Source organism: Lontra canadensis, unplaced genomic scaffold (genome assembly GCF_010015895.1).
Source record: "Lontra canadensis isolate GAN:19392208 unplaced genomic scaffold, GSC_riverotter_1.0 scaffold81, whole genome shotgun sequence".
NCBI classification, from domain to species: domain Eukaryota; kingdom Metazoa; phylum Chordata; class Mammalia; order Carnivora; family Mustelidae; genus Lontra; species Lontra canadensis.
In genome coordinates this window covers 3,075,392-3,101,304 of record NW_022631075.1, presented here as the reverse complement: position 1 = coordinate 3,101,304, position 25,913 = coordinate 3,075,392, and the positions used below count along the sequence as shown (strand labels likewise).

At 39.9% G+C, this 25,913-nt stretch overlaps 1 protein-coding gene across 6 annotated transcripts in view; it reads right to left on the bottom strand.

Moving 5' to 3' along the window:
* GRIA3 (glutamate ionotropic receptor AMPA type subunit 3) overlaps positions 1-25,913 on the bottom strand; it is a 284,929-nt gene that overhangs the window by 43,708 nt on the left and 215,308 nt on the right. For all 6 annotated transcript variants that reach the window (XR_004385556.1, XM_032882315.1, XM_032882313.1 and 3 more), the window contains 2 exons: positions 23,861-24,237; positions 13,443-13,641 (listed from right to left, as the gene is read on the bottom strand). Coding sequence is in view for 5 of the 6 variants with exons in the window: in XM_032882315.1 (XP_032738206.1) it covers positions 13,443-13,641; positions 23,861-24,237 (576 nt within the window). In the remaining variant the exon portion in view is untranslated. The remainder of the gene's footprint in view (positions 1-13,442; positions 13,642-23,860; positions 24,238-25,913) is intronic.

Genomic DNA, 25,913 nt, shown 5'->3' with positions numbered 1-25,913 from the left:
TCCTCACCAGTCACTTGCACTTACTCCTAGGAGGCTTCACCCTGCCATGTGGGTACCTGGGGCTGTCCACTCCCCAAGTCTCCTATGTGGGGAAGGTTGAATCTCTGGTCTCTCTAATGCCTCTGTAAGAAACAAATGCAATTGTGTGTGTGGCCCAATGCCCAGACCCAGCAGGTAAAATTGGAAAAGGGAGAGGGGTAAGGAACAGGGAGTGGTGCATTAGAAAAAAATGCTTCTGAGACAAATCAAAACCACAATAAGATACCACCTCACACCTGTCAGCATGGCTACAATGAACCACACAGGAAACAACAGGTGGTGGTGAGGTTGCAGAGAAAGGGGAATCTTCTTCAAGTGTTGGTTGGAATGGAAACTGGTGCAGTTACTCTGGAAAACAGTATGGAGGGTCCTCATATAGCTAAAAATAGAACAAACTATGATCCAGCAATTGCACTGCTAAGCAGTTACCCAAAGGATACAAAAATACTGATTCAAAGAGGTACATGCACCCTGATAATGCTGTTTATAGCACCAATGTCCACAATAACCAAATTATAGAGAGAGCTCAGATGCCTGTTGACTGATGACTGGATAAAGAAGGTGTGGTATGGGGCACCTGGGTGGCTCAGTCATTAAGTGTCTGCCTTTGGCTCAGGTCATGATCCTGGGGTTCTGGGATCAAGCCCCGCATTGGGCTCTCTGCAAGGCAGGAAGTCTACTTCTCCCTCTCCCTCTGCCTGCTGCTCTGCCTACTTTTGCTCTCTATCTCTCTGCCAAATAAATAAATAAATAAATAAATAAAATCTTAAAAAAAGAAGAAGATGTGGTATATATACACAGTGGAATATTACTTAACCATCAAAAGAATGAAATCTCACCATATGCAACGACGTGGATGAACCTAGAGGATATCATGCTAAGCAAAATAAGTCAGTCAGAGAAAGAAAAATACTACATGATTTCACTCAAATGTGGAATTTAAGAAACGAAACAGATGAACATATGGGCAGGGGAAAAGAAAGAGAGCGGGAAACAAACCATAAGAGATTCTTTAGTATAGAGAACAAACTGAGGGTTGCTGGAGGGAGGTGGGTGGGGGCTAAATGGAGAATGGGGATTAAGGTGGGCACTTGTGATGAAGTGCACTGGGTGTTGTATGTAAGTGATGAATCACTGAATTCTACTCCTGAAACCAGTGTTGCACTGTATGCTAACTAATTAGAATGTAAGTAAACATTTGAAGAAAAAAAAAAAGAAAGTTGTGTCCAGCTGAAAGGCGGGTCTTTCCCTTCTGGACCAGTTTTAAAATACACACTCCTCTTCCTGATAGTATTTACATCTTCCTAATTCTGAGCTCTTCCCAGTGACTGGGTTCATGTCTACCCAGAGAAGTTCCTCTGGGCTGGGAACTTTGAGGCATGAGGCTCCCTGAAGGATCTGAGGAGCAGTAACACAGCATAGCTGCCTCATCATAAAAGACATGCAAAAGGACCCAGAGGGAGGGAGGCCAGAGGTCATGTGATAGTGGAGAGAGCTTTGGTTAATAGCCAAGAGTTCAAAGCTCTTGTTGAAATTTCTCATTCTGCCCCTTTTCATTTTTTTAAGGTCCTTTCTCATGCCTGTAGTTTCCAAAGATATTTTAATGCTTGAACTTCCCCAAGTGAAGGCCAGCTTTTCTGTTTGTCTATCTACTGTCCTATACCTGGGGATTTCAGACCTTGGCAGTGCCTGAAGCGTCTGTAAAACCCCCCAACACAGTAGCTCTGACCCCTTGAGACCCCAGAGGTTACATGGGGTAAGAGAAGGAGGGAGGACTGGTAGCTTCTGTCATGCTGGCGGGAGATTTCAAGCTCCTGAGTAATCTTTACAATCTGTTCCATTGTTTTCTTTTTCTTTTTAGATTTTATTTATTTATTTGACAGAGATCACAAGTAGGCAGAGAGGCAGGCAGCGAGAGAGGGAAAAGCAGGCTCCCCGCTGAGCAGAGAGCCCAATGTGGGGCTCGATCCCAGGATCCTGAGATCATGACCTGAGCTGAAGGCAGAGGCTTTAACCCACTGAGCCACCCAGGTGCCCCTGTTCCATTGTTTCTTTCTCTTTATGACATTTCCTGTGTCCCTGCTGCTTTCTGGTTTCTATTGCTTTTTTTTTTTGGTGCTAACTAGCACCTACGGATGTTCACTGAAATTCTTCCAGGTAGGGCCATTGGAGGTAAGATTCTCTGAAGCCTCTATGAAATCATTAATATGGCATCCCTGACCACGTGACACCCAGTGGGTTAGAGAAGGAAAGAGAGAGGGAGGTAAGGGGCAGTTAAAGGAAAGTAGGAAAGAGCTATCTTCTGCTTCTCTCCTGTTTTTTCCTAAGAAATTCCTCTACTTATAGCCTTGGCCTAGGTCATACTGATTGAAATCTCCACTGATAACCAAGGCCTGGACATGGCCACCTGCCATACTCTAGGATGGGAAGATGGAATCAGGGGCTTGTTGAAGGGTCCATAACGACACTAATACAATAGTCCTGGTCACTCAAGACCTGTTTAGTAATTGAACAATGGAAAAGGAGGGATGTCATAAGAATCATAGGAGATAAGAAACATTCTATGGCCTCTGGACATTATTCTGCTGTAGTGTCATTTCTTCCACCCTTTCAGGACTTTCATTGTACATAGTTTCCAGACAGATAACATTGCTGAGCTTCCCTAAGGATTTCTGTCTGCACTTGGGGGCATCCTAAAGCCTCAGATTCGAGTCCCTGAAACAATCACCTTCCAATGGTCCCTGTTGATCAGAGGAAAGTTTGTCCTTTTTCTCTCTCCCTGACAGGAACATTGGGAAGAAGAGGCTAGTACTCAGCCAGTCAGCTGTGCTCCTTCTCAAGATACTTCTTCCTGCCAGACAGGCCCTAGCTATTTCTACTCGGGCTTCTCTCTGCTCTATAAGTCCAGCCTCCAGCCTTCTCCCATTATCCTTCATGTAGGATTAATAGAAAAAAAGCAAATCCAAATCATCAAAGTAGAAATTCTCTTCTATGTTATATAGTCAAACATTCTTCACAGAGTGGCTCTAGTCATCTGTGTTGGAATCACTTGGGGTGCTAGTTTAAAAATGAAGATCAATAGAACCTCTGAGATCAACATGGCAGGAGGAAGCGTGAGGCCTAATAATTTGTGTTTTAAAATAGCTCTCCAAATGATTTTATATGCAACGGTATTGGAAAACATTGCTCTAATGCAGCCACTCATTGGATTATTGAGTCCCCTATTCAACATCCCTGACAAGTGGCCATTAGCCTATTCTTGAATCCCTTCAAAGATGAACAGTTCACTATCTATGGAGGTAGCTCATTCTATTTTTGGATTACACTATGAGAATGTTCTTTTTACAATGAGCCAGAAATCTCTATCCCTGTAATATCCACCCTCTGAGTTTTGTTCTGTCCCTTAGGGTCCCACAAAACAAGCACAATTCATCTTTGAAATGTCTACCCTTCAAATATTTTTAAGACATTCTATCCTAATATATTCTACTGCTGCGTATTTTCTTCAGGCTAAATAGTCTCAATTCTTGTGACGTGAAAAACAATCTTGTAAAAAATTGTAGACTAGTCCCTGTAGGTCAGATCTTTGGGCAATTCCAGATAGGAGTGTTTTAAGACAAGATCAACGCAGAACTATGAGAAGCCATGGTTGTCCTCTTGATGTCAACCCTAAAAATATGAAGGTGTCCTCCAAGCACTTGTCTCTTACCTTTGACAACTTTCTATAGATCTGTATTGCATGAAGGTATCCAAGCCTCCTTGAATATATTTATATTTCTTGTCAACCACTGACCATGCTACCTTCAAAATTTTTGCTTATACAATTGGCTGAAATCCCAGGCCGAGAAAATAAAGCAAAAAATGTTCTTCAGGATTTGGCCAGTGGGGTAGTTTGCTCCCGATGCTTCCATATACAACAAACTTCAGGTATTTGTTCATCACGATTACCCAAATGGTGGTGGTGGTGGTGGCAGTGGTGTGTGTGTGTGTGTATGCATGCACACACATGTGTATGTGTGTCTGTCTGGAAGAAAGGGGCAGGATACAAAATATTTGGAAATTGAACATCAAAACTCTGTGCAAAGGGGTTTTAATTTAATTCTCTTCATGATTACCTATTAATACAACCACATTTAGGAAAAGGGCTCTTCATTTTGGCTGAAATAATGTCTCTTATAGTGGGGTTATTTTTAAATATGAAGGGTTGGTTATGAAATCTTTCATTTGGTATTGATTGCCAAAGCAGAGATGGATTTTGCTTTTCAACACTGGTTCCTCAAACTCATTTGAAAGAAAGCAAAGAATTCTTTAGAGAGTCCCTTTTTAATGAACCTCATCTTCACATGCCAAATGTGAATGATGAAATTAGAAATGAGACATCGTTCAGAGGACCCTGGTCTCAAGCAATGATTTCCAATTTACCCGTGGCAGCCTATAAATTGATTCCTACCATGATGCTATTGTTTCAAAGCGATACTTTTTTCTGGGAACTTTTTTTCCATCCTAAATTTCCTCCCCCAAACATATATAGATATACTGTCTTGTACAAACAAATCTTAGTGTGAACACTACAGAAAACTAACAGTTCCTCAGTCAAGAGTAGCCATAGTCTAACATGATATATAAAGTCATGGCCTTGTTGTTTATTTGTTGTTGTTCTTGTTTTTATGTCACACATATATTCTCACATGCCCCTTGAAATATTTTCAAATTCTCTTTTCTCTCCAAATATTTTGAAGATGTCCCTTTCTCCAGAAACTTTTTCTGATTAATTCACCTGAATCTCCCATTTTTTATACATTGGACTCAGGGATATAGATGGCATCTCCTATTCATTCCCAGAGTGTCTAGGACAGGGTTCTTTACCCAGTGGGTTGGAAAATCAATGCTATTGAATGATGCTAGAAATAGTTTGTGGGTGCCTGGGTGGCCCAGTCGGTTAAGTGTCTGCCTTCGGCTCAGGTCATGATCCTGGGATCCTGGGATGGAGCCCGGTGTTGGGCTGTCTGCTGAATGGGGAGCTTGCTTCTCCTCCTCTCTCTACCCTTTTCTCTGCTCATGCATTCTCTCTCTCTCTTTTTCAAATAAATAAATAAATAAATAAAATCTTAATAAGAAGTAGTTTGTAACCCAGACCAGAGACTCAAAGAAGATAAAATTGAGAGTCAAATAAATCAGGCTGTGAACACATAAAAATTTTTACAAAACTGGAAAGTAAGATTCAGTTCCAGAATTCTGGTTTTTTTAGGCATAGCAGCTAGCTATCTTCAGGAACCTCTTCATTAGGGCACTGGGGAGTGTGCAGATAGGAGGTCAGTTTTGGGAATAATGTACAAAGTGATGCCCACAATCAGAACTGGAAAGAAATGCAATAGATCATCATTATCCAAGACTCTCCTTCAGACAAGTAACATTCTCAACCATTTAGAATAGAAAGAAGATGGGTTTCATTCTACCATCCATCCCCTGCATTCTGGTGCAATCTTGCTGGGACATCAGAATTGCAACCCAAACACAGAAAGAGAAAGCATGTTCCCTCAAAGTTTTGTTACAAGCTGGAATTGGTAGCTAAGATATCTGGGACCCTCCATACACATATATGATATAGAGAGGACTTTAGGTTTTTTCCAACGCTTGCATACATACACATACCTCCCCCTCAGCTGCAGTCCTGTATCAAGATGAAACTTTGTGATACTAGCTGAAGTTCTGGCCCAGCATCAGCTACCCAGCCACCCTCTTCCTATTGGGAGAGAGGCATCTATAGCCTAAGAGAAGAGTAGGATTGTTTGAGCAGCAAAGAGAAGGAAGCAGAACAGAAAATGCCCTCATCTTTTGTATCAAAATAGACCTCAAAAGTTAACACAGAGAAACAAAGAATTGTATACAATCCCGCAATTCCACTCCTAGGTATATACCAAAAGCATTTTAAAGCAGAGATTCGAAGAGCTGTTCTTACAGCATTGTTCACTGCAGCATTATTACTTGGGTAGGGTTAATCCTTAAAAAATTTTAAAGTCCAGAAACCCCTATGTTTCATGCCCTTACTGTGTCTTACTGCTTTCTTCTTAGACGATGGATTTATGGTAGAAGTATATTTTCACAGGTGACTAACTCCATTTTGCAAAAACACAACTACTCTCCCCCTGGTGCCTAATTTGGTATGGTAGACCCTCAATATTTATTTGCTCACTGATTAAAAATGTAGAAGATGTTGAAGACTAGAATGAATATGACCACAGTACATCACCTAGTAGATTTTTGAAAAAAAAAAATCAAGGTTTTGTTTTTTGCGAGTTGCCTTTCAAAAGCAGAGTGTAACCAACCGTTCTAGTTAACTGAGTGTTTTTGTTAGCTGGGTTTCAGGAAGTTGAACTTTTACTTGATCCTGATGGTCAAATTTTTAGACTTCTGCATGGTGATGAAAGAGAATTTAATAATTAACCTGTGCTGGCTTGCCAGGTGAACTCAAGGACTGTCTAATTGAACAGATGGGCTGAATTCCTTTAACTAGAAGTGCTAAGGGGATTTGATTTTGTCAGCTAAGGAAAGAAAGTGAGATCCTGAGGTGAATTACTCTAGGGAAGAGGGTTTCAGAGTTCTTCCCAAGATCTGGGGATCCTGTGTGGTATTAATTACCCTGGTATTGTCTGAGAGAGTTGGCAGCCTCAAACAAAAGGACGACTTAACTCCCTTGGGGTTTGTGGGATGTGAAATGCTCTCATAAGCAAGTAGGTTACCTGGGAGGATTAACAGAGAAAGGCTAATGAAATCCATGTGGTTGGTTACTTTGGGCAGATGGCCTGCATGTCCCCTTGAAAGCACCTGAAGGTTCTAAGTGGTCTTAAAGGGCAGCTCTGAATCATGCATGGTGAAATGGTTGAATCTGCAGGTCACCAAGGAATGGCTGAAGATGGACAAAGAAATGAGGTCAGGAGTAGTATTTTATAACAGGGTAGGGATGGAATCAGGAGGATGGGGTGGGGAAGATATGAGTGAGCTTTCTATCTCCTCCCAAAGTCTGGCAAAAACCCACCACTCTTCCATGGAACCAGCAGAGATTATTTTATTTTCTTTTATTTTCTTCTTGGGAATTACCCCTCCCTCACGTCTCCACAGAGCCTTGTCAGGAGTCTTTATGGTTTAATTGTTCTAGTGTTGGGCCCTTGCCCTAAAGTCTCCTGGGATTTGGGGCGCCTGGGTGGTTCAGTCAGTGGAGCATCTGACTCTTGATTTCAGCTCAGGTCATGATCTCTTGTGAGATTGAACCCTGTGTCAGGTTCTGTGCTGAGTTTGGAGTCTGCTTATCCCTCTCCCTCTGCTCCTCCCCCTGATCTCTTTCTCTCGAATAAATAAGATCTTTTTTTAAAAAAAAGTCTCCTGGGATTTATAGAAACTTTCATACTTTTAGAGATCTTTCTGTGATGTTATGCTCTTACTAACCCTATAAGGAAGGTAGAGAAGAGAACATTCTGCTTGATAGATGAGGAAACTGACACCAAATGCTTCTTACCCAAAGAAAAACTGACACCAAATGCTTCTTACCCAAAGAAAAACAAGAAAGTCATCAGTAGATGTGGAAGTAGAAAAAATTTTTATCCTCTCTCTTTTTCTTTCCAATTCTATCCAGCCACAATATAACCCTTGGCATATCAGAAATTATACTCAGCTGTGAATAATGGAGATTTACGGCATTCATTCTAGTTTTATGGATGTCTTCCTTTTCTTTGCTATCTTACCTTGGATTCTTTTGAGGTTGTCAGAACATGGAAAAATATCATTTAGAAGTATGTATAGGTTTTCTTTTCTAACTGATCCATCAAGGAATATAAAGACAAAGATCAAGCAGGAGATAATACAGATGCCTTAGCATGTGCTGCACCAGAGGCTTGATTCATGCATAACATCCCCTGTTTCTGTGAACACTCATGCCAGAAAGGCACTGAGAAGGGATGGACAGAGGACCCAATCTGGACTGAGTTCTAGCTCTCCTCCATGAAGCTGAGTGACATTCAGAAAGCTGCAACGTCATTTTGCTCCATGTGCTTCCTCCCCGAAGTAGGGGCAATCATACCTATTCTGGTTGCATTGTGGGGTTGTTGAGGGCATCGAATGTGGTAATGCATATGTATATGTGTTGGAAACTATGAGCTAAACTATGTTAGCTCACTAGATTGTGAGCTCCCAGAGGGTAGAGGCCATTTCTGTTTTATTCATTACCTACCTGACCTTCATGTTGGGGTTGTGGAGAATTATAACCCTACTGTTATTCACCATGGGGTGTACCCACAGATTGGCAGGTGCGGAGAAGGAGCCACATAAAAATAAGCACTATCAGCTGCCCTGGAGGTGTGATCATCTAGTTTCCTGACATGCCAATGTTTCAAGTCAGTCTCTCCCCCAAAATAACCTCCAAATATGGTAGAAAACCCTGTTGAGGTGTTTTCATTTGATTTGGCAAAAGACAGGCAGAAATTTAATTTTGTGTACAGAGATGGGGCCTCAGTGCTTAGCCTGGAACTTGGCACATGGAATGTGCTCAAAAAAAGAGTTATTATTCGAAGAGTGAAGAATACGTAGTAGAATCTAGGACATTATTATTAGCCTGTCTTCATTGCTACACTGTCTCCTTTCTCTTGGAGACAGATATTAGATGTTTTGTTAGTTGTGGTCAGTTGTCAGGTCAACCAACCTCCACTCCCTTGGAGAGTGTCCTCTTCACCCAGGTCAAGACTTGCATACAAGGAAGACCTATGGAACGACAGATCCCTGGCTGCAGAGAGCTGGGAAAAGCCAACAGCCATCTGGGTGTACATTTCCCTCTTCCAGAGGCCTATGTGGGCAGGTCTCAGGATCCTCACCTTGTGCTTGGAGCTCTACCTCCAGTCTTGACCTCCGAGGTCTAGCAGTCTTGTTGTGTAATATATCATATGGCATAGGAAAATAAGACTGTATTTTGATAAGGTGGCATCCAGCCATGTCAAAATTAAGGAACAAATTTTTCCTTTGAAAAACTGACTGGTGATATGTACCACAGATGTCTCTGACCTGACATCCCTCAACGTCAATTCATCTCTAGTGGCTGTTATTACGTGTTCCCTAGGGTGTGGTTTGGCTGTGTCCTCAAACATTTGGTCACCTCATATGTGTCTTCAAAACCAATTAAATCTGGTTGCAGTTGTCCAAGTATATTGTCTTTCAAGATTTCAAATTCATCATAGTACTTGGTGAGAAAATTTTTAACAAAAGGATTTTATATTTTGATCTGTTTCCTAAGGCTAGGAGATGGGTTATGGGGTCAGGGTGGTCTGTTGTGTACATAGTTCAGTTGTAGCAAAGCATAAAAATTCATGGTTAGTTTTCTTGATCATGTCAAAAGGTCGACATACTCAGCAGAGTTGCATCTGTGAGGAGACTTTTCCCCTTTCCCCATATACCTCAAAAGCCCCATAATAGATAACTGAGAAATGTTGACATGTGGATTCCAACTGAAAATGCTTGTGTGTGTGAGAGAGAAAGATTCTGAATGTGTAAGCAGAATCTAAATACTATTAGTAGGGACTGCTTTTCAAATCAGTTTGGAGGGCTCTTCATTTACAGCCTGAATTAAAAAAATTTTAAATGACCAATGACAACAATTAGTCAAAGAGTCCTGTGTTCAAACAAAACAATTTCCATTAGTAACTCAGCTGTGCCACACATGGCGTACAATGTCTGCAAGTCAGAAGACAGAACAGTCCCCTTGGTGGTCTACAGATGAAGTACAATTCCTCTGTACTGCCCGGGGCCCTAGAGCAACTCACTCTCTCTCCACTCCTCTTCTTTTATGTTTAATTTCTTAAAGGGGTTTAAATTCATATTAAACATTTCATTTAAGAAAACAACCCCCTGTGAGCCCCTGAACTGCCTTCAGTGGGAATTTGGTCAAGTCTCTGGAAAAGAAATCAAGCATCATAGTCATCTTGGAATATTGCTAGGGGTCTGAAGGCAGAGAGAACGTTGGAATTGCTTTTTCTCCCAGTGCTACTTTTTAAACATGAATCTGTATCAGGTTAAATTTCTAAAACCTAGTGGAGAATGATCATTTTGGTGCAGCCTTTGAAATCATAGTGGCATTCTCTGGGCAATGACAATAAAGCTGTCGACTGGTTTTTTAGCATGGGTACCTCCACTGAGGTTGGGACATTTCGTCTCGGAGCTGCTGTCTAAGGAAATCAGTTTGCAAGTCAAGAGAGCTGATGGTAATATTTCAGAAGTCTCTTCCAGCTACATGCATTTTGCTCAGTGTCCCCCTGTCTTTCCTGATGGAACAGGTCCCTCTGTGCCTATGACTTTACATGATTGTCAGATAAGAGCTAAGGATAGCTGGAAAATGAGAGAAACAAAGGAATCATTTTAAAATACCATCATTTTAATGGCAGCCTTATCCAGGACTAGTAAAAATGTCTGCAGGGCAATTAGAAAGGAATTGTATTTTATTTATTTCTCTCTCTTAGTGAAAGAACTAGAGGGCTGGCCCCAGGCTGTTTTATGGTATTACTATTTGGTCCCTGTGGTTTTAGTATGCAGTGAGAATAGGAAGAAATGAGTTCATGTTATGTTTGTAAAGTTGCATGTGATCTCGTTTTATTCTCTGAAGTTCAGAAGGTATGCCATCGGAGGTCCTCACTTTTTTCTGTGTGTGATGGAGTGACAATTCTTAAAACTGCCTTGACATCATTGTGGGGTGGGGAAAGTGGTGACATGTTAGTTCAGTGAAGTCCCTGAGTGAGAAATGATGTGTTCTGGCTGGCTGTCTTTTCTGACTGATGTGGTTCAAGGAGAGTGGAGTGGAGAACATGGAGAGGACAGATGGCTTCAAGACCAATTGGTTGGCACCCCCCCTCAATTATATGAATACCAACCTTACCCTTTGTTAGGTCTAAGTGACATTTCGGTACAAGCAGGCTGAAAAAGTTGATTTTTCTAGATTGCTCAGTTTCACTCTTAGATCATCAACCTTTGTATACTGCCTGAAAGAACTTCCCCACAGAATTCTAACGCTGTCACCAGTAACCACTTGGGGAAAAAGAAAAGTGGTGCATGGGAATTAGAAAATGATTTGCATTTTCTTATACCTAGAAATATCCAGTTCCCTCTCTAATCAGATTTTCATAACAGCTTCATTTCCATACGAATTACTCATTGGCTGTAAAGGTCACTAGGAATTGGTGAGCATTAGAAACCATAAACCAATTAGAATGTGGCAATAGCTTTGCTCAGAATTGGATGTTGATTCAAATTGGCTCTGGTAATATGATGTTTTTTAATGAAACCATCATTGAATGGATTAGCAGACACTTTCCTGGTTTTTGAGCAAGACACAAAATGCATGGGGGTGGGGTCTGGGTGTGGGGACAATGAATATTTGGTCATGTTTTCCAGCCTTAGTGCTAATCAATCTTTCCAGAGAAGGTCCTTTGCTGGCAGTATGGATGAATGGCCTTTGAAAGCTTAATGGGAATTGATGCCATCTATTGATTACTATTTAAAGAACACCTTCCTAATTTCTAATCGTTTTTGAAGGCAAAATGCTTTCCAATGCAACACATATCTCTTATCAGAGTGTACAAGTCTGGTGTCTTGAAAGCTTAAGTGATCAATTACTTCATACCCCAACTTGATGCCGACTGGCATGCTGTTGAAGATTGATACCAGACCAGCTTTCCATGGAGCTGATTACGTGCTGACTACTCAGCAGATGGAAATCCCTGGCTTGCTGCCATGTAACATGTGAATGGTTTTATGCAGGCAAGGGATTATTCTGAGACAAGTTTCTGGGACTGCCATAGCGGTGAGGGTCAAGGCCAGCTTAGTTCCATAAGGTCTTCACTGATGGCTCCAGTACTGGGCCCCTCCCTCTGGTTGGGAGTTTTGATCTGGTTGGTAAACAGTGGTAGAAGTGAGAATTGGATATCCAGAGCCAATGAGAATTCTTGAAAGGGTCCCAGAACTAATGCTTTCTTTTTTAGGGAATGAAAACAGTTCTTAGTTAATTGCTATAATTTTAAGAAACGTACTCCTGGTTTCCCAGGAAACAATTGGACAAATCTCACGATAATACATGCAGAAATCTATTTTTTACTGATTTCTTAAAGTAAGCTGGTTTTGAACCAACATTTACCCTGGACTTTGAGGAAAGGTCAGTAATTAGACCTACCATCCAATAACTTGATTATTGGTTGGAAAGACTAAATGTTTCCCTTTTACCTACTACATAAGTGGCTTCTGGATCATTGGTACAAGCAGTTTTATTGGCAACAGTAGCAGACAGAGGTGATGTATAGAATGGACCAGTTTTCTAATCACCATACTTTCCTGCTTGGGGCAACTGAAGCAACATTTGAGTTCTTAAACACTCCACTGGTGGCCTTTCTTACAGTTCAGTTGGTATAGAACAAAGATCTTGATAGTTTATGTAAAAGTGCCTTGTCTGGGGTGCCTGGGTGGCTCAGTGGGTTAAAGCCTCTGCCTTTGGCTCAGGTCATGGTCCCAGGGTCCTGGGATCGAACCCCACCTTGGTCTCTCTGCTCAGCGGGGAGCCTGCTTCCCTCTCTCTCTGCCTGCCTCTCTGCCTACTTGTGATCTCTGTCAGATAAATAAAATAAAATCTTTTAAAAAAGTGCCTTGTCCACCTTATTTTATTTCTATAACTTTCTGCTTTGATCTCCTTTTATCTTTCCTCTTGGCAGTGTTTATGCAGCTTTACTAACTTTTGCTTGTGAACACCTTGCTGTTTCCCCACAAAAATCTGGCTGATAATGGGGTGGTGGACATGGAATAAGTATACTGAAGAAATTAAAGCAATTACCAGCTTCCCTGAAAATGGAATTATCAGCACGGATAGGAATCCTTGAAACAAGCATAGAGCATTTCAATAGGAAACCACTGTCTAAAATAAAATATGCAATTTGATAGTCTGTCACACCTCAGAGTCTTAGACAGAGTCACATACCTACCTTCCATGAACTGCTGAGACATAAAATCACTGATTTTGTAAAAGCTAGAAAGGAGAACGCATATTATTTGGTTCAGTCCCCTCATTTCTCAAGCAAGAGGACGAAGGCTGACAGAAGTGAAATGACTTGCCCAAGAACAAACAATCCCTGTGTGGCCGGGGTGGAATTCCAACCTGGGAGTTTGAGCCTTGTGCTCTTGATTCACCACTTGTTATGCTGCACCTAAGTCTTGGTTTTCACCCACAATGAATTGGGTCACCAACCAAGCCGTGTTGTATTTAAGACACTCTGCTTTGATAACATCCCCACACTTTCCCCTCCCTCCCTTAAAAGCCCCATGAATTTGCCTTTGTGGGAAGATGATAAAATAAAAAGCAGCCGGTCCAATTCACGCAAAGCACTTACTCGGAAAAATTCTTTTGTTGAACCGGAGTCCAGGGTCCCATATGCAATTTCAGTCTGCTTAGCTAAGTCTTCAGCACTCTCTATAGGAGAAACCATCCTCTCCACAGTCAGAAAAGCAGCAAGATTGGCAGTATAGGAAGAAATTATGATCAGGGTGAAGAACCACCAAACCCCTCCGACAATGCGCCCGGACAGCGATCTACGAGACAAAACAAAGACCAACCCAGACCCACAAGGGCCAGATTTCAGTTCAAAAAAATCCTTATCTTTATTTCTGGAAAGACAAGTAGTTTCGGTATAGTTGAAGTAGATGATGTCAGGGAATTAAAACACCAAACAAAAGTAACACGTTCACAACATCCCATGTCATGACGATAGATGATGATTGTACATGCATAATGCTCTTTGGGCTTATATGGCTTGCAAAGCAGGATTTTTTTCTTTAATCCTAGGAAAAACGTCTTCTTTTTACCAGCTCCTGCTTGCACTTAAGAACTGTACTTATCAGATTCTCTTCCTATGTGAACTCTGCTGGGCACAACTGTGGAAGCCTGCTCCCACCTCCTATAAGGCCAGCGGTTCTCAGCCTGCATGGTAGGATCATCCAGGATCTTTGTAAAAAAAAAGAAAAAAATCTCATGCTCAGGCCTACCCAACACCAGTTAAGTCAGAGCCTGGGAAGTGGGACACTGACATACATTTTTTTAAAGCTTACCAGGTGATTACAGGGTATAGCCAAGGCTGAGAACCACTGATGTAGGCTGATGTCATGGGAGAAACACAGAGTCAAAAAACCTCACATATTTGAAGAGAAATGGTTGGTGGAGGGGTACTCTTCACTCTGCGTTTAGTAAATTTAATAAAAATAAATTTAGTATATTTAATTAAATATTATAATATTTAATAAATAAAAATATTGCCATTTTGTGGAGTTGGTCACCCATGATGCAAGGAGCCATGAGATAATATTTATTAGGATTTTTAAGAAAGATTTATTTATTTATCTGAGAGAGAGAGAGAGCCAGAGAGAGAGAGCACAAACAGGGAGAGCAGAGGGAGAGGAAGAAGCAGGTTCCCTGCTGAGCAGGGAACAAAACATGGGACTGGATCCCGGCACCCCGGGATTGTGACCTGAGCTGAAGGCAGACATTAAAACTGAGCCACCCAGGTGCCTTATTTATTAGGATCTTAATAAAAATGGCTAATGGGGCTCAGGAGTTTAGCTCCAGAGATCAAAACTCTCCCCTTTCACAAACTAAGCCTTAGCACACAGGACAGGCCTCAAGTGAAGTAGGGAACTACCTGTATAATAGAATTTGCCAGGCACTGAAAGGTTTGTTTCCACCCCTGCCTACCCCCCAACCCCCAAATAATCAAACAAAACCTCACCAGCCTGCCATAGAAATTCTTCGGTTTGGAATCACCCTCTGTGTTTTCTTTAGGAGACTTGGTCAAAAGGTTAACCAGTAACTTCAATAGGACTTATTATCACATGATCTTGGATGAGTGGTTGTAGTTAGTAGAGAATGGGACAGAAGATGGGTAAGTAGTCATAAAGGAAAATTTTGTTCTTAAACGTAGCTATGCCTTTGACACTACATGGGGTGTTCAGATTCAGTGCTCAAGAGCCTGAGTTTCGGATGCATCACTGGTGATTGCAGTGATCTGCAAACCAAGCTGAGGAATCTTGTTCTTCTACATCAGTGATTCTCAACTCTGCCTGCACATCAGTATCATCTAGGAAGCTTGAGATAAAAGAAAACAAAACAGGACAACACACGAAAAAGTGCCTCGGCTCCACCCCAGACCAATTAAGTCAGACTCTGGGGGCGGGGGAGTTAGGCTGAAGCAGCGGCATTGGTATAAAGTGCTGGTGCAGCCGAGATTGGGAGTGAGGGCCTTGCACCGGGAATGCTGCCCAGGGAGAGGGTCTGTGGAGTCAGGGAGCAGTGAAGGCCCCGGATGCTCAGGGATGGGCTGCAGCTCAGAAGGAGGCAGCTTCGTCTCCTTCAGAGTGTTGCTGAAGGCTGGCTCTGGCTGCAGAAATGAAAATATGGTCCCTAGGTTTTATAAAACATCGCCACATTATCTCTAGGCTAGTTCTTTGTGTGGCAGAGCTCCATCCTGATTAGGCTCTTCTCTCCCATGCCCAGAAAAGCTCACAGGAAAAGAACCCACTCTTGTCATAAAGGGAAAAATCGGCGTAGGAGCCTGGCACATTGCCAGGCTCTATGCGCCAAGCCCTGTGGGAAGAGGGCAGTTCTGGGCTGAAAGCCGGCAAATCAAGCTCTTCTCTGTTAGTACTTGCATTTGACCACTTTGAAGCAAATTTAAATTCCCGTGTCCCAAGATAAACTTGTATTAGCCTCTGGAAAAATCAGTTGTTTTTGACTTTACATTCTGGTTGAATAGTTTTGGCAGGTGTTTTGATAAATGGTGTTCATTGTTGGTGAACTAAAACAAAACTATGTTATTTTTTGGAAGTCTATCATTCCTATTGGTTCCTGGATGCTTAAAACCACCCTTCCTTCTTTATTTTTGAACACACTTTTTTGCCTTTCAGATGTGAAAATCTGCTTTACAACGGATTCTTCTAAGAGTTATATTCTCTCAGTATGTCCTCTGGGAACATGTCCCTTTTAATCAGAAGAGGTAAAAACATTGGGATGAGGCAGAAAGAATGTGTTACACTTCTAAATGCTACATGTTTATGGGATATTTCAGTTATGAATTTGGACGTTTATAGTCTTTCTTCATTGTTGCCATATATATTTAAGTTATCCTCAACTGATCTGACTCTGGAAATAATTTTATTCTATAAAAGATTAATGTTTCAAAGTAGTAGCATCTGTAGTAATAGAGTAATAAAAATGATAACAATAATAGCTAACCCTTACTGAACCCTTCGAGATTTTTCTCATTGCTTTAGGTTGACATGGATCAAGTCTTTCAATCCTTCCTCTCTATGGTTAGGTACTATTTTTACAGATTACAAAACAGAAGCATTTTACAGATAAAGAAACTGAGGCACAGAGATGAGAAATAGGAATAAATAACCTATACTTACACAAATGTAAAGAAATGCCCATATTTTTGTGCTACAAAATAGTCATAGTTTGTCTAAGAAAATCCAGAATGGTGTATACATTATAGAAGGTGCAATTTTCTGAACAATAACTGAGAATTGAAGGAAAAGCAAACATGTTTGGCTAATTATTGTTTATTATCTGCTATTCATTTGGAATGGAACTGGGAATGCCATCTTTATTTGGAATGATGGGTTTTCCTGAGACCAAGGGGAGAGCTGATTTTGGCATATTCCCAGAATCATGGTTTGGTATGGAAAGGGGTGTATTAAGCTGCTGTGAATACCAATCATAGTTTATGCATTGTCTACTTGAGACAAGGAGAAAAATACAGTAATTTATGGAAATTGCACTTGTGCCATTCTATCGAGGCTAATGGATTGTTTCTGTATGATCTAAAATCAAGCCCGCTAATCTGCTAATCTGGTTATTTTGGCCACCATAATAAGTGACCCAGATAATCATGTGGTTGCTCTGTAGGATTTAGCTGAGATTAGTTGTTGACATAACTGAAAATAAACCTAAATGCAAAGCGGTCATTTTTGTGGCCTCTTATATACATGGCTATTGACTCAGGCAACTCCGTGCTTAATATGATGATATTCCTATGTGCTTGGAAAATTTTGGTGAATATTCACAGAGAAAGGGTATAATAGTATCCACAAACCTCAGCAGAGATGGAAAAGGAGCTTCCTTGGAATCTGTGTGAAACGCACAAGCTCGCATTCAACATTCTCCCTTCAAGGCAGCAGTAGCTTTGACAAGAGTCTTGAAGGAATTTCTACCACATTTTTTCCTTCATGGCATGAATGCCTAAATCCTTTCACTGAGAAAAGGCACAGCAGAACTCACAGGGAAGAGTTCTGTAAGAATTTTTACATTTCCCTTTTCTCGTTAATGAAACCATAGACATTTAATAACCCACATTTCACACCGAGGCTATATAAGAAGTGACTGATGGGTCAGCCCCATGACATTTTTAAGAGGATCTATTAAAACAAGACAAGACTTTATAGTTGAGTTAAAAAGATCTGTCATTTCCCAGTTTCTTTCCCTCCATTAATGTGCTTCAAAATGTTTAACATTCATTTCAAATAGTTTTGTTGCACAAGACAGATTTTGAGGTTGGCAGAATGAAATGGCTATAAAATTCTGCACATCTAGTATTTATAAAAATGCATTATAAGGACCATAGCATACCTTTTGAAGAAATAAAAGAGGAAGTGAATGAAAGTAGATTAGCAACAAGAGAAAAACAGACATAAAAACACCACAAAATAATATACAATGCTCTCATTATCTGTAATCATACGGAAGTAGAGTTTCCGAGTTAATAATAAAATGTATTTTATGACCTCTGAAATGATAATAAAAGTGAGCTATGTGCTGTAACCTTCAGCTTGTAAGTAAATTTTGAAATCTGCACTTTACTAGCTTCGCAGGATCAAGAGCTGAAACTGTAACCACTTCTCCTGTGCACAAACTCTTCATCTTGCTATTTCTACTCCCTCCTCCCGCCCTCACCATTCTTTCTTCCAAAGTATGTATCTTTTCTACACTCTATTCAATGTCCATTCTATGACACAATCAATCTTTGGCTCATACAGTATTTTCTGATGGGAATAAAAAACCATCTCCCGAAGACTGAGAACTATGGCTTTCAGCCAGAAAAAGTCATAAAATTGTTGCAATAAAAATCCTGCTATTCCACCACTAATTGATCTGCACATCACTACTACTTTGAAAAGAATTTGCAGTGGGATGAGACTCTGGTCAGACATCAGCAAAGGAAAGGCTTTTGCTTAAAATGGAGCCTCCAAATCCTGTTTTCTTTGGTCCCATTCATTTCATACACTTTGTGTCTTCTATTATTTGGCGCGTATTCTCCATCTGACAAAAGGATCTGTGTGTCACCTAACCTGGACAGTATCTGCTATTTGTGGAATTAGAGAAGAGTAATGCCTTTGGAATAATATGCACACAGTAATCAGATTCAAGTTAGCTTGATCCCTCCAGTTTCTCTGCTAGAATTCCCCCAGTCCTCCCATCTTCAACTTGGCTAGCCCTTGGATGGCCCTGCAGCTTCAAAGAAAGTCAGCAGGGGGAGCGTTTGTCTGGAAGGACTCAGACTTTGGATGGCTCAGCCAGGTTCTATCCAAGTTTTACAAAGGAAATAAATGACATATCTAAAAAAACTGTAACATTCTGTCAATATCAGTAAATCATTATAGAACATACAATCAAAACATTTGCACGAGGTGTAATCCTTAAGGAGGGCACTATATGGATTCAAGAGGGCAAGTTGTTGGTTATTTCTCATCAGAAATCAGCTATGTGGCACTGCCTATAATTTCAACTGAATTCCTAAGGAGTTTATGGGACTAACATGCAAGTACAATATTAACTGTTAGTATTTGTGAAGTTTGGGTGGTGAAAAACAGCTAGTTTAATAAGGAAGATAGCTACCCTTTACCGAGAACTTACTATATGCCCCGTACTATGCTTTACATTTTATGGATGAGGAACTGAGGTTTAGCTAGATTTAGTAACGTGCCCTCCTAAGCAGTTACACAACTCCTAAGCAGATTGTGAATCCAGTGAGACTAACTCCAGCACCCGAGTACTTAACCCCTACGCACAATCTCCATCTGGCTACACCCACTGCCAATCTCACCATACCCCTCCTGGGGAAGAGGGTTGAGTGGCATCTTCTCATACTTTATTCTCCCAACTGCCCCAAACAAATCAGCTTGTATATGGGTATAACCTAAGCTGATCTCATTAATTAGCCTCTCCAAAGGTGATTCAGCCTCTAGCTGAATTGTTCACTCTGAACAATTGGAGTAGTTGAAAATATCAAACCTAATATTGACACAGGCTCTTTAAGCTTCCAAGCCTCTGTCAATACCTTTATTTGATGGAAATGCAACGATGTTCGGTGTTACTCATGCTGTCTCATTGCTGATTTCCCACTCTTTTACTCTGAGTGAACATTCGCCCAGCAGCATTTTAAGCGCTCACTGCCCAAACCTTCCTTTAACAACCCCGGGCGGAGGCAGAGTTTCATTGGAGGTTGGGAGACTGGACACATTGAGGAAAGAATGAAACAAGCAATGCACCTTCAGGTTGATAGTGGAGGCAGCATGTGGTACAGTGTGGAACAGTTGTACTGCTGACTTTTAAATCCCTATGACCCTGACCTCTACCACAGTATCTCCTTGTGTATAGTTCTTTTGCCTACGTTGTGAAAAAAGCAGCATAAAATGGAACAGCATAGGGTGTGGAGTTAGAGTTAGGTTTTTTAATTTACTCTGGGTGTCACCTTCTTCAGCTTAAAAAGAAGTACAAGGCAGCAGTGTTTTGAGGATTAAAATCCATAAGATAATGCAGGAAAATTCCCCATACATGGTGGGAGCTCAGTGAAGGCTGTAGTCACTCTGCCCTCAGGAAACAGAAGCAGTTGGGTTAATTTATCTGACATCTCCTCCTGCTGTGATAGTAGATAGTTCTACTTTAAAATGTGGTCTCTTATAATTCCTTGGATTGCTTCAATTTTGGGAAAAGTCAGAGTGTACAATGCATGTTCACACTCGGGGCTTTCTGGAGAGTCTGCATTCTAAATGTGGCCATTAAACAGAAATAAAATATAACACTGGCATTTGCCATTATGGCGACCATGAATCTTAGAGCACAACTATGTCATTATCAGGAATTTTGAGATCTGTTCATAGAAAAGCACATTTCAGTGGAATTTTCTGTTATATAATTGAGCACAAATATATAACTAATATAGCTCTCAAGATAAGGAGAAGTAAGTAGGCTACAAGGTATAAAATTTTATCAAGAGGCTTAAAGATATAATTTCCTTTGAAGGACACAAAAGACAATATTGAAAGAGGGATCACCCATTTGGTAGAAAATACACAGAGTAATAATTTATTACTCAAAAGCACAAAAAAGAGAATATTTGTTACTCTAGACCAGTGTTACTCCACAGCCTGTGTGTCTTACTGCTGGGTTGAGTTGCAACCAGCATTTAAAACAGCATGGCATGCTGTAAGGGTAATGTTTGGTGATGCTTATGTTATATACCTGTTATCTACATGTATATATATGTGTGTACACACACACACACACACACACACACTAAGTCATGATGGAGAATGTATTTCATACTGAGGGACATGGTCAGAAAGTTTGAAAGCCATTGCTCTATATGACACCACCTAGCGAAGCGTAATGTGCATCTTGGGGGGAAAAAAGGATTTGATATATTTCAGTGCCACAGAAGAGCCACAGCTTAAATTCTGCTACCAGAAAGAATCTATCCAGCTTGTCATTTTCAGGTCATCATCTTTAAGTTAGTACTAAATGAAGCAATATGCATAAATACTTCTAAAAACAGAGAGTTTTGAAGTTTGAGTACACAGAGTAGTATGCAGCACTATGGTGGGGATATCACAAATTTAGTTTTGAAAATTTACTTACAGAAACCAATAAAATCTCTAGCCTTAATGACTGTTTAGCATTGCCTCAACACAGATTACCAGCCATGTTAAAAATCACTCAATTAGGGAACGTTCAGAAACCCTATTCTCAAGTGAACATTTAAAAAAAATAAGAAAAGAAACTAACAAAATAAATGAACTCCCAGATAGTATCACAAAATGACACACATTATAAGCACAAAAGGAACAGGGAGTGAAATCATTTGGAGTATCTGACCAAGCAGACTGAGAGTGGCAAAAGATATGACTTAGACAAGAGAGGCTTGTCCCATGCACATTACATTAGAAATTTGAAGATGGTTACCCGTGAGTTATGCTGCAAAACTTCATTTGAAATGTTTTGTGCTCCAGGTGGATAATCTTAAAATGAAGTATGTTGTAAAACCATAGTAGGTGAACTTCTGAGTCCTTATAGTCTAAATGAAAATCCCCATATGTTTGTATAATAGACTCTAGTCAGTGTTTGGATTAATGTTCAGTTTTACTAAAACTACAACTTTTTATTTTAGAAAAAAACCCACTCCCCCCCCACCGATTTTAAAGATACCACATTTGCTTACAATATTTTATGATTACAAATTCAACACTGTTTTGTTTAGGTGAATTACCACTTAAACTAAGTGGGTGAGATCTAGGACATTCACATTCAATATTTTCAATAGCTTTGCTGAGATGAAATTTGCATCTCATCAAATTCACCAGCCTAAGCGTACAATGAATAATTTTAGTCAACTTAAGAGTTGTGCGGCTATTGCCACAATCTAGTTTTGGAACATTTCCTTCACCCTGAAAAGTTTCTTCATGCTCATTTGTGCTTAATCCTGACATGGTCAGGACAAGGGTGAGATCAATGAGGCATTTACGCCATGCACAAAATTTAGAGTGGTACCAAAATCTTATTAATCAAGGTAAAGAACATTATAGTGCAATAATTTTTAAAAAATCAAGATTAATTAAAAAATCCCATGATGAACAAATATCAAAATTTTAAATAAAGACTGAATTTGCCCCTTGTACTTGCCATGTTCAGCCTTGCCTGCCTCAGCCTAATCCTCGTCCTTCTTAGCTTCGTTCTATTCCCTCTAAGTCCCTAGAGAATTTCTCTCTCTATGGATTTGCCTATCCTGGACAAATGGATCAATGCAATAAAGGACATTCAATAAATAGAATTCAATAAATAGAATCATATAATATGTGGCCTTTTGTGTCTGGCTTCTTTCATGCAGCATCATGTTTTCAAAGTTCATCCATGTCATAGCATATCAGTAGCTTGTTCTTTTTAATTACCAAATAGTATTCCATTGGATGGATATGCCACATTGTGTTCATCCATTTACTTGTTGATGGACATGTGGGTTGTTTCCACTTTTTGGTTTTTATAAAGCTCCTATGAAAATTTGTAAGTCTTTGTGTGGATATAGGTTTTCTTTTCAGTAAATAACTAAGTGGAATTGATGTGTCATCTTACAAGTTTTTGTCTAACTATAAGAGACTGCAGAACTGTGTTCCTATTTCACAGTAGCATTTTGCATTCACACTACTAATGGATGAGAGCTATAGTCATTCTGCATCCTCACCACCACTTGGTACTGTCTTTTCTATTACAGCCATTCTAGAGGATATATGGAGGTATCTCACTGTGATTTTATTTTATTTTAATTTTCATTTTTAAAGATTTTATTTATCTATTTGACAGAGAGAGACAGTGAGAGAGGGAATACAAGCAGGGGGAAAGGGAGAGCGAGCGAGGCAGGCTTCCTGCTGAGCAGGGAGCCTGATGTGGGGCTCGATCCGTAACTGACTAAGCCACCCAGGCACCCATGTCATTGTGATTTTAATTTGCTTTTCCCTAATGACTAATGATGTTGAGCATCTTTACATGTGATTATTAGCCATTTGTATATCTTCTTTGGGGAAAGGTCTATTCAAATATTTTGTCCATCTTAAAAATTGGGTTGTCTTCTTTATATTGAGTTGCAAGAAATCCTTATATATTCTGGATATAAGTCCTTTATCAAAGGTAAATTTGCTAATATTTTGATTTGCTAATATTTTCTGTCAGTCTGTGGCTTGTCTCTTCATTTTCTTAATGAGGTCTTTTGAAATATGAAAGTTTTAAATTTTAATGAAGTCCAATTTGTCAATTTTTTAAAAAATGGATTGTTCTTTTTTATGTTTTGAAAACTCTTTGTCCAATCCAAGATCATAGAGACTTCCCCTTAAGTTCTCCTTTTCTTGACTCTTAAGTTTTCATTTTAGTACCTTTATACTTTTATACTTTCGGTACTTTTATAGCTTTAGTTATAAAACTTGGGTGAGATGTTACAATGAATAGTTTTAGGCAGTCTAAGAGTGAAATGAAAAAGGTAGGACACTGAAAGGGGAAAGTGGGAGGGCTTTTAAGAAGAGTTTTATATTCTTTCAAATTTTTTCTGGATCCCATCTCTAGACAAATGAGAAAATATTTTTAGCTCACTTAAGTACGAAACCATACCTGATTGATCTGATCAAGATTTAGTATTAGTCTTATCTGAATAATATTAATATTAGCTGATAGTGTTGCCTTTATCCAGAGTCTAAATATTTGCTGTAATATATATAAATACACAATACCATAGAAATTCATGAAGGACATTCAGAACACCACCAATAACACACTCACTTTATGGATGCAAGCAAACAAAATGGCTTGATGATATATTTGTCATTGGATGGAATGTTAAGTGAAAGAAATCTGGACTTGAGATGGGTGAATACCAGATGTACATGAATGGGTCATGACCACAGAATGCAAGGAGGCATTGGGTATGACATGGAAACAAACCTTGGAGAAATATCACATCCTTGCTGCATAAAGGCACCCAAGGAAAACCAAAGACTGTTAAATATTCCAAATTCATTTGGAGGGTCAGGAGGGCTTTGCGGATCACGAGGTTCTTCATTGTTATCTTCCAAGTGCCATTCATAGGGGCTGAATCTGCTGACTAGGAAAAGAACTACGCTGACTCCAATGTAAGCAAAGACGATGCACATCCAGATTTCATAAGCCAAGGGATCCAGAAATGAGAATACGCCTGGTTTTGACTTCTGAGGCTTCTTTATCATGATGGAGATGCCCAGGCTCATAAATGGCTTTGAGAAATCTATGACTTCTTCACGGACCAAGGTTATAGTGAGTGGAGCAACAGCTATATCAGCCCTCTGGAAAAAAAAATGGACTTTTAGAGACAGTATTTCCACTAGTCATTTGCCACTTACTATACCTTTTCGGTGTAAATATAAACTCTTAGATCACTATAACCAATTAATTTGTCAATGCTTTGGTCAGAAAAGTAGTAGCATTCAATGGATTCTAAAAACACTCTAACTCAATGGTAAGTAAGAAAAGGACACCGCTGGTCTTTTGTCCTTTGTGACCAATTGCCGTAGAGCAACTAACTCAATTTTTTTCTTAGAATTTTTTTTGGTATCTTGCAAATCAACTTGTATTCCCTTGTGACAGATCACTGTTTCACTCTTTTTTTTTTTTTTAAGTAAGTTCTACACTTAACGTGGGACTTGAACTCATTATCCTGAGATCAAGAGTTGCATACTCTACCCACTGAGCCAGGCAGGTGCCCCAATTACTGCTTAACTCCTGTTTTATTTTTTTTTTCAAGAATTATTTACTTATTTGAGAGAGAGAGAGGGAGGGATGGGAAGGGGAAGAAGGAGAGGGGGAGACAGAATCTCAAGCAGACTCTGTGCTGAGTGCAGAGCCAAAACACAGGGCTTGATTCCATGACCCCAAGATCATGACTTGAGCTGAAGCTAAGACTCAGATGTTTAACCGACGAAGCCACTCAGGCACTCCAACTCTTGTTTTTGTTTTTAATTTTAATTTTCATCCCCTTATGTCTTAGCTTCCTCACATAACTGGGAGTTCTTAAGAGGCAAGGATATAGTCTAGACTCCTTATATGAGCCTCCCTCCCCACCATGAGGTACAACATAGGACTATTGTCCTCAGTTTAATACTTGAGTGTTTGTTATTATTCTTGAATTTTTTTTTCAGAGAATGTATATTAAAACATAAAGTTCTTTAAAGGCAGGGACTCAATCTTCTGTTTTTTTTTTTTTTAAATTTTAATCTATCACTGCAGCACATCCTAAATAAAGAAACTATGGATGCCTAGAAAATAAGTTATTGACTATTGAATATAATCTATGCAAACATGAAAGAATTCTGCATGGGCAATAACAAGGGTTAAACAGTTATTAGAATACATATTAATTTCTATAGGAAGCCATCATGTCTAGTGACAAATATCAGTGTAGCACTCATGAGTATTGGATCAATAAAATAAATGTATCAGTGCTGCCTTGCATAATGGGCTCAGGCAAAGGTAGGCAAAGTTTTTATATTAATCCCATGAAAAAAGGCACTAGGAATTTCTTTCCTTTTCTTTCCAGCACGAGGAATTTCTGCACTTATTTCTTTGGTTCCTCTACAACAGTAGTAGGTTTAGTAGGCTTTAGTGTGGAGCCAGGCCTTAAAATGCACACCCAGAAAATTGCTTCTAAGGAAAGCCTTTTGGATGATATATCAGATATGAAGTAAAATTACCAATTTTGAGGTGCTTGGGTGGCTAAGTCGGTTAAGTGCCTGACTCTTGGTTTTGGCTCTGGTCATGATCTCAGGGACATGAGATTGAATCCCGGATTAGACTTCATGCTGGGTGTGGAGCCTGCCTAAGATTCTCTCTCTGCCTCTCCCTCTCCCCTGCCCTCACCCTGCTTGCTTGCACATGTGCATGCTCGCTATCTCAAAACAAAAAACAAAAATAAAAAGACCAATCTTGATAATTTTTTTTCTACGTAAATAGAGTTATCCTCAAT